Raw genomic sequence first — 13,910 nt, 5'->3', positions numbered from 1 at the left:
TCTTGTGGTAAATGGGCTCCTAGAGGCGGGGTAGTCTGGCTCGTAGTCTGGTGTTTCTGGGGGTTGGACAAGGTGCATTTTCTACAGGGTGCATGGTTATGGCAGCAATAACGATGGTAAGGTGTAATAGAGGTATGAGGAGGTACGGTAGGGTGGCTGTTTGGCTCTTACTAAGGTGCATTGTATGGTTTGGCATGTGCAAATAGACAAAGGGGTTCACCTAAATTCAGAGATCACACTTAGGCTAAAAATGGCATGTGCAAATGGACAAAGGGGTGCACAGTATAATGATGAAGTAGCATTGATGAGTGTAGTTAATTTGATCTTTGACTCTCGTTAGTGAGAAGATTATCTCCTCCACAACACCCACATGAAGGAAGACTGACAGAACCAATGACCTGGCATCCCTTATGGAGCAGACTGATCATGTATAGGCGCACACCAACCAGCCGCGCAGGTTTTTACTGTATAGTATTGCGTCCCAATGACTGTCGCCTCTTAAGCCTCTGAATGTACCCTTTTTCGGCTGAAGGTTCTTGGCAGTAGAGTTCTTTGCCGGTGCTCTCTTTTGTGTGGGATTAAAACTTGTTATCCTTACAAGATTGACTTGGGCCTTTTTCCCCTAACGGTGTGACCGTTTAGGGGCATGCCTTCAATTGGTGACCATGACGTGATCCCAGCACACCTGTATTTGTGGAGGCTTCCTGGCCGCTTCTCCAGGAGGAGTCCACCCACCTACAGCCACCGGTCCCAAAAAAACGTGTTCCGAGTGGTTTAGCAGGAACCATTTTAAGGGAAGTCCGCTGTGCTCTTTGAAGCGAGGTGCTGCTGCGAGGAGAGTGGCGTCCGGTGTTGGAACCCTGTGACAGAGGAGTTTGGGTGGGCATGCACATGTGAGCAGACTCTTGTAGGATATTAGATAGGGGACAGATGCATGGGTATGTGAGGTTTTTGATGTGACGTGGGTGTGGTTTCTTATTGGTGGTTGTATTGGAAAGAGATTTTTTTGTTAAGGAATTATAATGTAAGGCAAAGTTAAGACAGGGAGCCCCTCGGAGGAGGGAAGGTGCTACCACAATAAAATATATTTAAAGGATGAATACGGAAATCCAAGTAGTGGTCTTGTATACGTAGTTTTGCTTTGTTTGCTTTAGTTTAGTTGGCTTTGCTTTCGTTTGCTGGGGGAGTGGAGGGGGGGTCAGGGAGGAGTTTGTTCTTTGATATTTTTTATGCGCCAGACCCAAGGGTATCAGGGTGCAGGCAGAAGTAGGCAGTCATACAGCTTGGTGCATAGGTTACATATGTTACATAGTATCAGAAACATATCAGTGGTAGAGAGTATACAAAAGTGGAGAATGTATAGGCAATCTATATACAGGAAAATGTACAATTATTTACAACTATATTCACATTTTGCTGGTTAATTTAGCATCATTCTCCAGGAGCCATGTGATCAGATTTTGCCTAAATTTGGTAAAGGTTTGGTAGAGGTCCATTCTAAGTGTGGTAGGTAGTGAGTTCCACAGTTGGGCTGCTTTAACTGGGAAACTGGTGCCCTCAATGGTGGAGAGTTTAAAACGAGGCACATAAAGGCAGTTGGAATTCACTAGTCTTGTAGGTCTAATAGATGTTTTTCTAGCAAATCTTTCTATTAGATATCGTGGTGCTTTATTGTTTAGGCATTTATGGGTGAGGGATGCTGTTTTTAGTCTGATTTTTCTCATGTGCGGATAACCACTTGTACTTCCTTGTTTCAGAAATGTTATTTCTTAGAGAAATTAAGTTCAGCTCTGAGGGCATTGTTGTGTAGTATCTGTATTTTGTTGATAATGAATTTGGGCGCTGCAATATATAGGGCATTACAGTAATCTAGCTTGGATATAATGTGGGCTCAGGCTAGGATCAAGCAACTGTTGGGCGAGAGGAATTGTTTGCCAGCTGTAATTAATTTGCTTGTATATGCTGTAGAGGAGGCTAGGGTGTTTACATATTTAGTGAATGTTGGGGTGGAGTCTAAGTAAATACCTAGGGTTTTTACTTCCTTGGCAACCTTAATAAGGTTCCCATTGATGATGAAAGATGAGTATTCTGTACCAAGTCTGGTGAGAAAAGAGGTTCCCAGGATGAGAAGCTCTTTTTTTTTTTTTATTATCGTTCAGACAGAGGCCGTGAGTGGCCATCCATGCTTGAACGATACTGTAAATTCTGTTCACCAATGCTAAATCCTTGCTGTAGTTCCCTGTAAGAGGATGGAGGATCTGGTTATCATCTGCATAATTAGTGGAGGTGATACCCATATGATGACATGGTGGGGGCGGGGGCTTGGTGAAGGTATTATACAGGGTTGGAGAAACACAGGAACCCTGGGGCACCCCGCAAGTGATTGGGGGTGGTGGGGGAATAGGGTCCGTGGCCGCAGATGGCGAGAAGACCCTCATGGTTCATTCGTTGAGGAAAGATTGTATCCACGCTATTGCCTCGCTAGAGAAATGAGCAGCTGAATCCAAGTGGCTACGTAAGACATTGTGATCCTCTAGGTCGATAGAAACCAATAGAGAAAATCTACACCCTGCCACTGTATTGTGACAGAGTGGAAAAATACCATAAACAGTGGATCGCGGAGACTGGAGGAGGGGAGGCCCTACCTGTGGCCCGAGCAGGGCTCCCACAATAAGAGCATCTTGGAACAGATGTCCACATTCTTAGTAGTGAAGTATAAGAGGAAACGGCTACAGAAGAGACTACATTTTGGACCACTGATTGTTTAAGGACAAGGCTAATGGGGAGGTAGGTCGGGAAGATTGAGGAATAGGGTCAGCCAGATGGCGTTAGCAAGGGAAAAGGAAGTTTGAAAAAGGGTGTGGAAAGTGGGGCAGGAGGGTCAAGCGCCCCTCATACATAAAGGGGCAGGGAGGACACAGTATGTGCCCTGGCCCCAGATGGATAGAAACAACTTGATTAGGGCTCTCGCAGCAGAGGAGAGTAAGTGGATGAATTTGAAAAGCAAACGGCAGGGGTACCCCTGGCAGCAGGTGATATCAAGAGCTTGATTGTTGCTATAATTGGGGGGGGGGGGGAGGGAGATATAAGTGCGCCAAGGATGTGTGGGTGAAAACTGTGTATCCGGGAATAACCCTGGGGGATGATGCACACAACGGAGCATCATTCAATGGAATTGGAGCACAGGTGTGGGATACGCTCGAAGGGCTTGCCCAGATACCCCCTATTTAAAGTTCCTGATGCAGTATACAATGGGCGATGACCCAGATAAATTATTTCTTAAATTACAACAGATGTGGAGAGCTGAAATGGGAGGGCTTTGGGATCGTTCAATGTCATGTCTATTTTCTTGTAAGAGGGACTTGCCAAAAGAAGTACAGAAGGGGTTCAATAAAATTGTGGGTATCAAAGCAAAAGGGTGGTCGGAGATAGAGGATATTAGTGGACCATTGCAAAAGAATCCAGGAGTGGGACATGGAAACAGCCCAAAGGCGTCAGAGGCAGCAACTCTAAAAAAAAAAAATAACACAAGTTGTTGTCCAGGCACTTGTGTCGATGCCAGTACATAGGAGGGGACAGAGCACCCAACAGGTCATAAGCGCCACCATTGCTGTGCTCTGGGCTGAAGGACGACAAGGACACTGGGGCGGGAGCAACAGTATTCCAGCTCAGTGGCAGCCAGGAGGACCGCAGTGAGCAAGAGAGGCCTTCTGAGGACCGGGGGTGGGGATTTGGACCCAGAGGGGTGGGTTTGGACAATATGTTAGATTGGTTTGAGGTGGCATTTTACAAGGAATGCAGGAGCAGGTCTGCAATGGGGTATAATTGCAGGTATCGGCAGAAGGGCCAGGGTATCGGAATAAAGGGCATCTACAGGGACCTAACCAAACCTATAACCAGCAGCCTAAAGCATCTGACGACAAAGTGCAGCACCCACCACAGCAACAGCATGGCGGTGTTGCCGTGGTCAATGGGTACCGACCAGGACCACCACCTCCCCTGTGGAGGAACAGTGATTGGGGCGGAGGGAGGGTAACCCCTTCTCGTTATCCAGCACACACATCAGGATTAGGACAGACGACAAAGAGCACTTGTGTATTTGGTCTCGTCAGCGACCATCCACCATGCAGAGCAACCCCTGGTGGGGGGGGATGGTGAAACAACCAGTTCATATTTATGGTGGACTCTGGTGCAATGAAATCATGGTGGGGAATTATCCACTATCGCGCAAATATCTTGACCTGCAGGGATTGTCCGGGGCTGTTTCCACGGTTCCATACACAGGGGAGTTGGATCTAAAGGTGGGAGGAAAGGCGGTGCAGGCTTCCTTTTTTATATTTTCCCGAGTTCCCCTGTTAATTTGCTGGGGAGGGACCTGCTCAGCAAATTAAACATCACCATATCAATCATAAATTGTGGTATTTCCTCCACACCTGGGATGTGCGCAATAAGGGCAATGCTGATAATGCACACAATGACAACAAGCGAGGTGGTGGTTTGTGGGACTTCCATGGATGCAACCTGTTCATTTATGGTATTACTGTGCTTATGGATGTGGGTCCTCAGATTGCTAAACAGTGTTGTAGAGGGCCTACAAATATCTTTTGTCCAGTTGTGACGCCTGAGGTGGTGGCTTATCAACCCTGATCAGCCTCTGCCGATGTATGAATAGCTGTCACTGGAGGGGACAATTTAAATATGGGGTAATAGCTCAACCAAACTATTTTCCCTGACCCCACAACACCCTATTCACAATTTGAATTTCACCCCTGCTCTTGATGACCGAGGCTTTTGTTCCTGGAGGACATGAAGCTGCAAATGAGAAGCCAATTTATTCAATTCAGAGATTAGGCCCATTGAGGACTGCAAGAGGGATGTCTTACAGAAATAGACTACCAGTATTGCCACACATGACACCAGGCTTTGGACGAAGCCACGAAAAAAAGCTGGCATATGTGGACTTACTATTTTGTGTTGTTGTAAGCAGTTATTTTTACTTTTGACCCTCATCCAGGGTCTTTTTAGATATGTACAGGTTTCATGTTGCCACAAGAAAAGGGCCTCCCATATTATACCAGTATACCGCACATAGATTTTAATTTTACAGGACCCAAACGGGGGGTTGGCTGGGGGGGGGGGGGAGGAGGAGGGGGAACTCATGCATATGGAAATCGCCAAAGAGCAAAGATGCTCAACATTCCAATTACACATATATATAATGTACTAGTATGGTATTAAACTCCAAATTGTACAAATTCTTTTCAGACAGACACATCTGGTTTCTGTTTGGAGATGTGCAATCAAGCAGCCTCGTATCCACACATGATGGACCTATTCCAAACACAAGTCCTACTGGGCGGGGATATCAACTGCCATCAGTCAATTTAGTCAGAACTGTTAACTTCACTCCTAGTCTACACAGGGGCTCTTGTGTGACTTGCCCCAGAGCATTCATCATATTTCTATTCCAAAAAAAGAATGGCGCAAAAACATAATTTGGTGCTAGGATTGCGGTTACTTCGCACTGGACTTCCCTGCAGGTACCTTCTATGTCATGTGGGGCTCATTGCAGGATCATGTGAAGAACAAAGGCATCATTTGACCTTCACGGCTAAGAGCAGTAGGACCTTGCTCTATGTCAATTATATCTCTTCTCTTGCTCTATTTTAGTTACATTTTTTTTATTAGTTACCAAGTCTGTCTGAGGAAGCAAGAGTTTAGTGAGGGCGGATATGTGAAATCTTTCTGTCTGTAGTTGCATCATTTCCTTAACAGCATTAGCCTTCATTCTGTGTACCCATTGTGTTTTCCAATGCTCTGCACACATGATCACCTTTATAAATCATTGCCTTTTTTGATGGCTGTGACCTTAGTGAACTCAAAGCTCAGCTCATAATCATTAAAAACGAATTCACCTGCCAGGATGTGTATTTGTTGGCTAGATTATGCTTTGGTTTGTTTATCTATATTCCACATCCCTCTCGTATAGTTTGCTTTATGCTGTCCTTGATGTCCCCAAGCTCTTGGCCACATTATTGAACAACTTGTTAAGTGTTCCTTACTATTCTGTTCTGTTTTTAGAATGGAGATGTATGCATTTCAATCCTTCACCCGCCTGTAGATGATCCTCAGAGTGGAGAGCTGCCATCAGAGAGGTGGAACCCTACGCAAAATGTCAGGTACTTGCATACATGTGTTGCGGTGTGCAATATGTATGGCCGTTGTGAGGTCATTGTCCCCATATCATGGGTGAAGTTGCTGTAGACCTCTGAATGGAGAAATGCAAGCTGGTATAATGTCTTTTGCAATGATGGTGTTTCTTGTCTATTCTAGAAGAAGCCACCTCCTTCTCAGATTGGTAGAAGGGGGAATAGTGTTAGTAAGAAATGGCTTTCTATGGAGAGACTTGGTTTCATTACAAAGTGACAACCAAAATATCACGGTGGCGGTGCCCAGCATTTGGAAGGAATTGCCTACTCTTTCTGCTGGTGTAGGAAAATGCAGAGGTGCACAAAAGGTGGTTGTTGCAGTCTTGCAAAAATATACTATGCTTTTGGGTATTGTTTTTGGTCTTTGTGCCTATGTAAGAGATTCAAATAAAATACAATAATACTCCCATCCCAATTTCTACTTTTGTAACTGGATTAACTGACGTAGCTGACAATAAACAGACTGATGTAAGGAAAATAGTGCTGCACCCTATAGGTCTAAATTGTGGTTAAACCAGCTGTTTCTTGACTAGTGGATGGCTGGCAGCAATGTGTTGGGGCATTGTGCTTGTCTGGCACAGATTCTCACTTTTACCCTGTTAAACGCACGCATAAAGTAATGGGCCAAAAATAGATTAGTAGGTTGGGCCAAGTCTGTACCTTACTGGTACTTCATGTCTCGTTTACTCCAGAGACTGGGATGTCCTCCCCTCTCTAGCACAAACTGAGCGTTTTTTGCAAAGCAATGGAACCCTGTTCTGAGCACACGTCTCTGAAGCCTGTTTACTCTGCCTCCTTGTGCAGGCATGCTTCTGTACTTCGGGTTCTTCCATCCACTAGTTCAGATTGGATGCTGCTTGTAGAGGTGTGCTACTCCTCTCATGAAATCTTTTGATTCTTTTTGGGGTGAGTCTTTGCGAATTCCCACCTTCACTTTCTCCCTCAGCGGTCCGTTTAACCATATGCCTCAAAGGACTGGTTTTAAATGTGCCTGTGTGGCTTTGTGATATTTTCTGATGCTCATCCTAAACATCTGTACACTATCTCAAACCAAACCTCTCTGGCCTCCATGCACCCCTTTCCCTCCAGATCAGGCTTAACCATTATGTGAAGATTTTAGTGGCTAAGCTCTATTGTCCTTCGCACAAGGTTTTGTGAAGGGGAGCAGGTATATCGAAGACCATGACTTATTTGTACCCATATGTTGCCACCAGTCTCTCCTGTGCCTATCCAGCCTTATTAGTCTTTACTTCCAGATTCCTTGGGTGAAGCCTTTGTCTGCTGATTCTTTCAATGCCGCACATATAGACCGATCCCCTTCCTGTAAGTTTACTGAGGCTCGGCATTAATTCACAAGTGACATTGACCAAATCGGCCCTATTGAGAATTGGGATGCTGGAGACATTTGCTGCAAGTACCCTGATCATATATCGATACCAGTTACCTTACCAGTTATGGGAGTGGTGGCGTTTACATGCCCTTGAGGTTTGAACCACACCCTTGCTGATGGCAATACCTATTACTTATTGGACCCTGGATTGTGGTTCTTTGGCAGGGTTTGAAATTGAGGGGCGCTTGGAGCAATTTTTAGCTCCTACTTGTAGTGTGAAAGAGCCTGGTTATCTGACAGATACTAGGAGCTATTTCTGGTTCCCCAATCCAACTGATGCCGAACAAACACACATGTAAATGTTCATTATTTAGGACAATCTATAAATGCAGTTCTGGGGCTTGTTCTACTTGGTCACATGCTTTGCATAGTCTGCCATCTAGAGGTTGCTGCAATATTGTTTTTTGAATTTGGGAAAGGCTGTCGGCAGGAGAGTACCTGTAAAACTATCCCTACTGTAGATTTATGGGTTATGTGAAAAAATTGCAGGGGAAGCCTTTCCCTGTAAGGTTAGGGAGTTGAGCCCACTACACAATACCCTCCATAGGGGTTGGACGCAAGTGGGACCTCACTGGGCAAGACTGCGCTGCCCCCCACCCCTCCATTGGGGACAAGGACCCCCCATTGTTATCCCCATTGTTATAACTCTCTAAGCAACATATCACTAACTCTCCTTCAAAAACATCTAGTAAGATATGAAGAGCAAAACAATCTGTTATTGTCAGCCAAACAATCTGTACCTGTGAAGAAATGCTTATGGTACTGAGATGAAGAAAACCACTGGAGGCATAGAGTGAATCAAACGGAGAAGGAGGGTTTTGACACTACAGCAGTGAAGTCCCATGGCAGCGTCATTAAACTTAGGGGCATATCTTGAGAGAGAACCTATTTGAAACAGCTGGGAGAAGTTCTGTAAAGGAAACTTGGACGTGCAGTGTACGATGTTTGAGAGCACCTACAAGTGCAGCCTGAAGTGTAGCGTTGGAAATGAGGAGACCGAGGTGGATGCAAGATGTCCTGAGCAAGAGATGGTGGCGTGGCTGTAATCCAGTCGTAGTGTACTTGGATGTCCGTGAACCACGCTGATACCACTGCCATTAAGGTATGGCGGAGTGAATCCACTGAAGAAAAATTGAGAAACTTTGTGACAGTACCAAAGAAACGAGAAGCCAGCCTGACAAACTAAGGAGGGGTCCCAGACTGATGGAAACCTGGGCCGTCCAAATTCAGGATTGGTTGGTGTCATTGGACCTCCTGGATGCTTATTTTCATGTACCAATCCATCTCGAGCACAGGAAATGCCTGAGATTTGCCGTTGACGGCTCGCACTATCAGTCCTGACATTCTTCACCAAGCTGATGGTGGTGGCAGCGTATCTCGAGAGAGGGCAGGATAAAGTCTACCCCTACCTGGACGATTGGCTGATCAGGGCGCATTCTCCAGAACGAGCACTGGATCATCTCAGCGTTACCTTGCACACACTTCACAGACTGGGCTTCTCCCTCAATTTCAAGAAGTCCCATTTGACACCTTAACAGCTCCAGTACATCTGGGCCCGGTTTATACACTTCCTTAGGGAAAGTGCTTGCCTCCCATGGTGAGGGCCCAAGACATTCTCCAGATGGCTATGAAATTCCATCATGCCCAGAATCTTCCAGCCTTCAAGTTCTTGAGGGTGCTCGGCCTCATGGCATCCTACATTTTCCTGTTGCCAGTGGTCCGCTTGAGGATGAGATCCTTTTTAATGGGCTCTCCAATAATAATGGTCCCAGATCTCAGGACAGATGTCGGACCACCTCAAGATTATGACCAATGTCTCACAGGATCTGCTGTGGTGGACCTGCGAGGAAAATGTTAAAGGAACACTTTTGGCAACCATGGCCAGAGAACACTGTAGTGACGGATGCCTCAATCATTTTGGAGCTGAGAGCAATCGGACTTGCACTACAGGCTTTTCTACCATCTGTACAGGGAAAGCATGTACTGATAATGACGGATAATAGTGACCATGCACTACCTGAACAAAAGGGGGAGGCATAGGGGTCACTATCACTGCAGATGGGCACATCAGCTCTGGTATTCGCCTATTCAAGAAGGAATATCTCCTTATCGGCGGTTCACCTACTCTGGGTGGAGAACATGGCGGTGGACGCTCTAAGCTGGCATTGCAGTGTCTCCCACGAGTGGGAACTAGCTCAGGAAGTAATTCAAGAGATCTTTGCCCTTTGGGGAACCCCTCAGGTGGATCTGTTTGCGACCGGTGTCAACCACAAGTGTGAGCTGTTCTGTGCAAGGGAATTTCCTCGGAGGAGCTGTAGGAGCCGCGTTTGTTGTGGACTGGGAATTCCCACGGCTGTATGAGTTTCCTCCAGTCCCTGTCATTCCTCAAGTAATCGGGGGGTTCGGAAACCACATGATCCCCATTGCCCCGGATTGGGCCAGGAGAACGTGGAACCCAGACCTTCTGGATATGTCGATCTGTTCTCCGATACGTCTTCCGCTAAGGGTGAATCCTCTCTCGTGAGAGGAGGGTCGGGTTCTCCATCCAGAGGTCAATACTCTCAACCTTTACACTAGGTTTCTGAAAGGTTGAGGTACAAGGATTGGGTACTTCCGGGTTAACGTGATGGAGGTGTTGCATTCAGCTATGAGACCAGCAACAAAGTCTCTGTGCCGTTGGGCTACGTTTTGTGACTGGTGCAGAGACCGGAATATTGATCCTTTTCAATATACAAAACTGGATGTTCTATCCTTTCTCCTTTCTTCTTTCCTTGGCACATAAAGGTTTGAAGGTTGGTACCATTAAGGGTTACCTGGCAGTGCTATCCATTTTTAAGCACTCATCAGAGGAATGCTCCTATTTTAAGATGCCTTTGGTCACTCAGTTTCTAAAAGGGCTCACAAATTTGTTCCGACCTCTACATTCCAGGTTCTGGTATGGGACCTAAACTTGGTTTTAAAATTCCTGATGGGTGCTCCTTTTGAACCATTGCACTCATGCCCTTTACGGTTGTTGACCATTAAGACCATCCTGTTGGTTGCTTACTTCTGCTAGAAGAGGGAGCATGTTTCAAGTACTTTCTTGCAAGCCACCCTTTACTATATTCCATAAGAACAGGGTTGTTTCGGAGTTTCACCTACTGCAGAAAATTATGCTACCAACATTCTATCCTCCGCATCCTAGCAAGGAAGAGGAAAGACTTTATCGGTTGGACCCTAGGAGCGCATTAAGCTTTTGCGTCTAGGATGGTCAAATTGAGAGTGGACGACCAACTCTTTGTAGGGCATATTGGACACCGGCTAAACTAGGCTGTTTCCAAACAGACCTTGTCTAGGTGATCATCCTAGCTATTTCTGAATGCTACAGGCTAGCAGGCAAGGACCCTCTGGTTTACGTGCTCATTCCACTAAGAGGCATGGCCACTTCGTCTACCCTGCAGAGAGGTGTCCCTATTAAGAACCTCTGTGATGCTGCAGTGTCGTCATTCATACACACGTTTACCAAGCATTACTCTTTGGATACTTCCCACGCTCAGGATGTTGCTTTTGGCAAGGCCGTCCTTCATTCTGCCCTTTGAAAATTCTGCATGTCTAAATTCTCACCCTCCTATCATGGATTCTGCTTTGGGATTCTTGTCAAAGATGAGGAATACGTTGGAGGACACAATCCATTTGAAGAAAGTCACTCCTGGTAACGTTCTTTCGACTGGATATTCCTCCAACGTATGCCTTATTGCCCTACCAACCTACCCATCTTTTTGGAATTTCCCATGCTATTACAGCTTTCGTTCCAACAAGGCTGAGGACTGTCCTGCCCATGTTTATTGGCACTTCTGCTACACGAGGAGGGGGGAAAAAGAACGGAGTCCAACGGGCACTGTGTGTTACTTATAACATCGCCCTTTACAGAGGCCTTTCGAGGGACAGCGACTCTATGTAGGGCTCCCTCTGTCAAAAAAATGTTTCGGAATCAGCCGAAGCTGGACATTCCATGTCAAAGATGAGTAATGCGTTGAAGGACCATCCAGTCGAAAGAACGTTACCAGGGGGTGGTAGTCTCGCAAACTGTAAACTGAAGTAGTCTTTAGTGGTCAGTAAACAATATGATCATAGACGCTTCATTTCACCACTGCTGTAAATCACAATAAGACCCCTAAACCAGAAGACCTACCACATTAATTGGTTAGACCTCTTGGCAATAAAAATGGCATTATTTTCTTTCAAAACTGCCCTAAAGAGAAGTGTATCCTTGAAAACCGACAACACAACCGCAATGTTTTAGATCCACAAACATGGCTGAAAACCCACCAAACAACTGTCCACCCTAGCACAAAATATGTGGGGCACTAGCGTATACAAAACAAAGTAACCTATCCATCTAAGCACAGCATGACCCAGGGGTTCAGAACTGATTAGCTGACTCTTTTTTTTTTTATTATTTATTTATTTAAAAAAATTTTTTTTAAGTAGTCTGAATACCGGAACACAAGTGGGAACACCACACCAATGTACTAAAACAGATCTTTGTAACATGGACAATCAAAAGTAGAACTATTGTAACAAAAAAAGACCCCCGTGCCTACCATCTCCTCGGATGCCACTTGTACGCAATGTAAATCACAAAATGCAGCAAGCAAGCTCAACAATGATTCTCATGGCACCAATGTGGTGAAGACAGCCATGGTACCCCCAACTATTGCACATGTCTCTATGCCCACCAATCAAGCTTCTCCCAATCCAAGACTTGTTCACAGAAAAACAAACCAGTAATGCACTAGACACCCCAGATGACCAACTTGGCAGTCTGTTGCCTGAGGTCATAATTGTGGTCATCTACCGAAAAGATGTATGGATATCCTTAGAGAAGCTAGAAAAAACAAACACCAGACACTGCTATTTCAACAAAAGGAAGGTATTTGTCTTCTTTTATAAAAGAAACTAGATCGAGCCCATTGATTGCTCCGCTACAGATGTGGTACTATCTCATGTATGTATTAAACTCTGGCATTGTGGTATAGGCGGCTGTGTTAACATTGAGAGAATTCTACATATCGCACCGCAAAACCTCATGGTGGAGGGTACCAGTAGTAAAAGCCTTCATGGTGGGAGTCAAATGCATACACCCACCAGTGTCTTGCTGTCCTCCAGGCAGTCTCACTGCACCACCTTTTGAACCCATACACAAAACTCACTTGAACTGATGTACGAGGTGGCTCTGCTCATTGCGATTAAGTCTGACTGACACGCCCCGTCTATTTCAGAGCCATTTGTCACTATACATAAAAACAAAGTGGTGTTAAGAACACACCCAAGGTTTTCTCAAATTCCATATTGACCATTTGAATTACCAGCTTTCTTCAAGAACCCATAGAGTAAGGTAGAAAAAGCACTATAGAGAGTAGATGTTGGTTGGGCTGTAATGTACCTTGATAAAACTAAACATCTACATACGAAAAACACTGCTGTTTTTTGTTCATGGCAACCAGGAGAGCAGGAATGCAGTCGCCAATGCAACTATTGCTAGGTGGAGTGTAGGATGTATACAAATGTTCTACTCCATTGCCAACTAAAAGTTGCCATTAATACTAAGGGCCCATTAAAGTTTGTTAGCAACTCTGGCCTTTCTCGCCAACTTCACCATAGAGGCCATTTGCAAGGCAGCTTCTTGGCGTTCAATACACATATTGCTCATTGTGTAGCCACAAATCAGACCCACAGGTGGGTCAAGCAATATTAAGACTCTTATTCACTTCTATCCCTTAAGCTTTTCACAAAATACTGCTTGCTAGTCTCTGCAAGGAATATGAATCTGGGAGGAAGGATAGCTTGGGGGCAATGCGTTTGTCTTGGAAGCAAGACCACACAGCGCAACAAAGATTTGAATCCAGATCCTGCTTGTTGGTATTCAGCGTGTAATAAAAACAATCTAAGCAAATTCACCAGCTCCAGAGGATCGATATTGGAGACAATTCCTGGTGAGACATGGTTTGCATGTCTGAAAACAATCCATCTGAGGATGTTGATGCATGAAGGATCATGGGTACACCCAGAGTAGGGTACACATAGTAGGGATAGTGTTACAGGTACGCCCCTGTCGATGCCCACACTTTGAATTAAAACAAAAGTAGAATCCTCCTCACCAACTACTAGATTTTGGTCTATGCAAAGCATGCGATTCTAGAAAGATTACTGGTAAATATTGGTCATTGGGGTAAGTCTGACATTTAAAGCATATGCGGTCATAAATGATGGACACAATTGTTTGCGTTTTATGTGGATGTTAGATTTGAGGATTGCTATGTATTAACGCC

At 45.2% G+C, this 13,910-nt stretch overlaps 1 protein-coding gene across 1 annotated transcript in view; it reads left to right on the top strand.

Annotated features, from left to right (window-relative positions):
- The window catches only part of UBE2R2 (ubiquitin conjugating enzyme E2 R2), a 193,046-nt gene that overhangs the window by 92,291 nt on the left and 86,845 nt on the right, over nucleotides 1–13,910 (top strand). Inside the window, exon 3 of the mRNA XM_069626861.1 lies at nucleotides 6,082–6,179. Coding sequence (XP_069482962.1) covers nucleotides 6,082–6,179 — 98 coding nt within the window. The remainder of the gene's footprint in view (nucleotides 1–6,081; nucleotides 6,180–13,910) is intronic.

The sequence above is a fragment of the Ambystoma mexicanum genome, chromosome 6p (genome assembly GCF_040938575.1).
Source record: "Ambystoma mexicanum isolate Mex_15411 chromosome 6p, UKY_AmexF1_1, whole genome shotgun sequence".
Lineage (NCBI taxonomy): Eukaryota > Metazoa > Chordata > Amphibia > Caudata > Ambystomatidae > Ambystoma > Ambystoma mexicanum.
The sequence above is the reverse complement of the archived record's forward strand: the minus strand, read 5'-3'. Positions and strand labels throughout refer to the sequence as shown.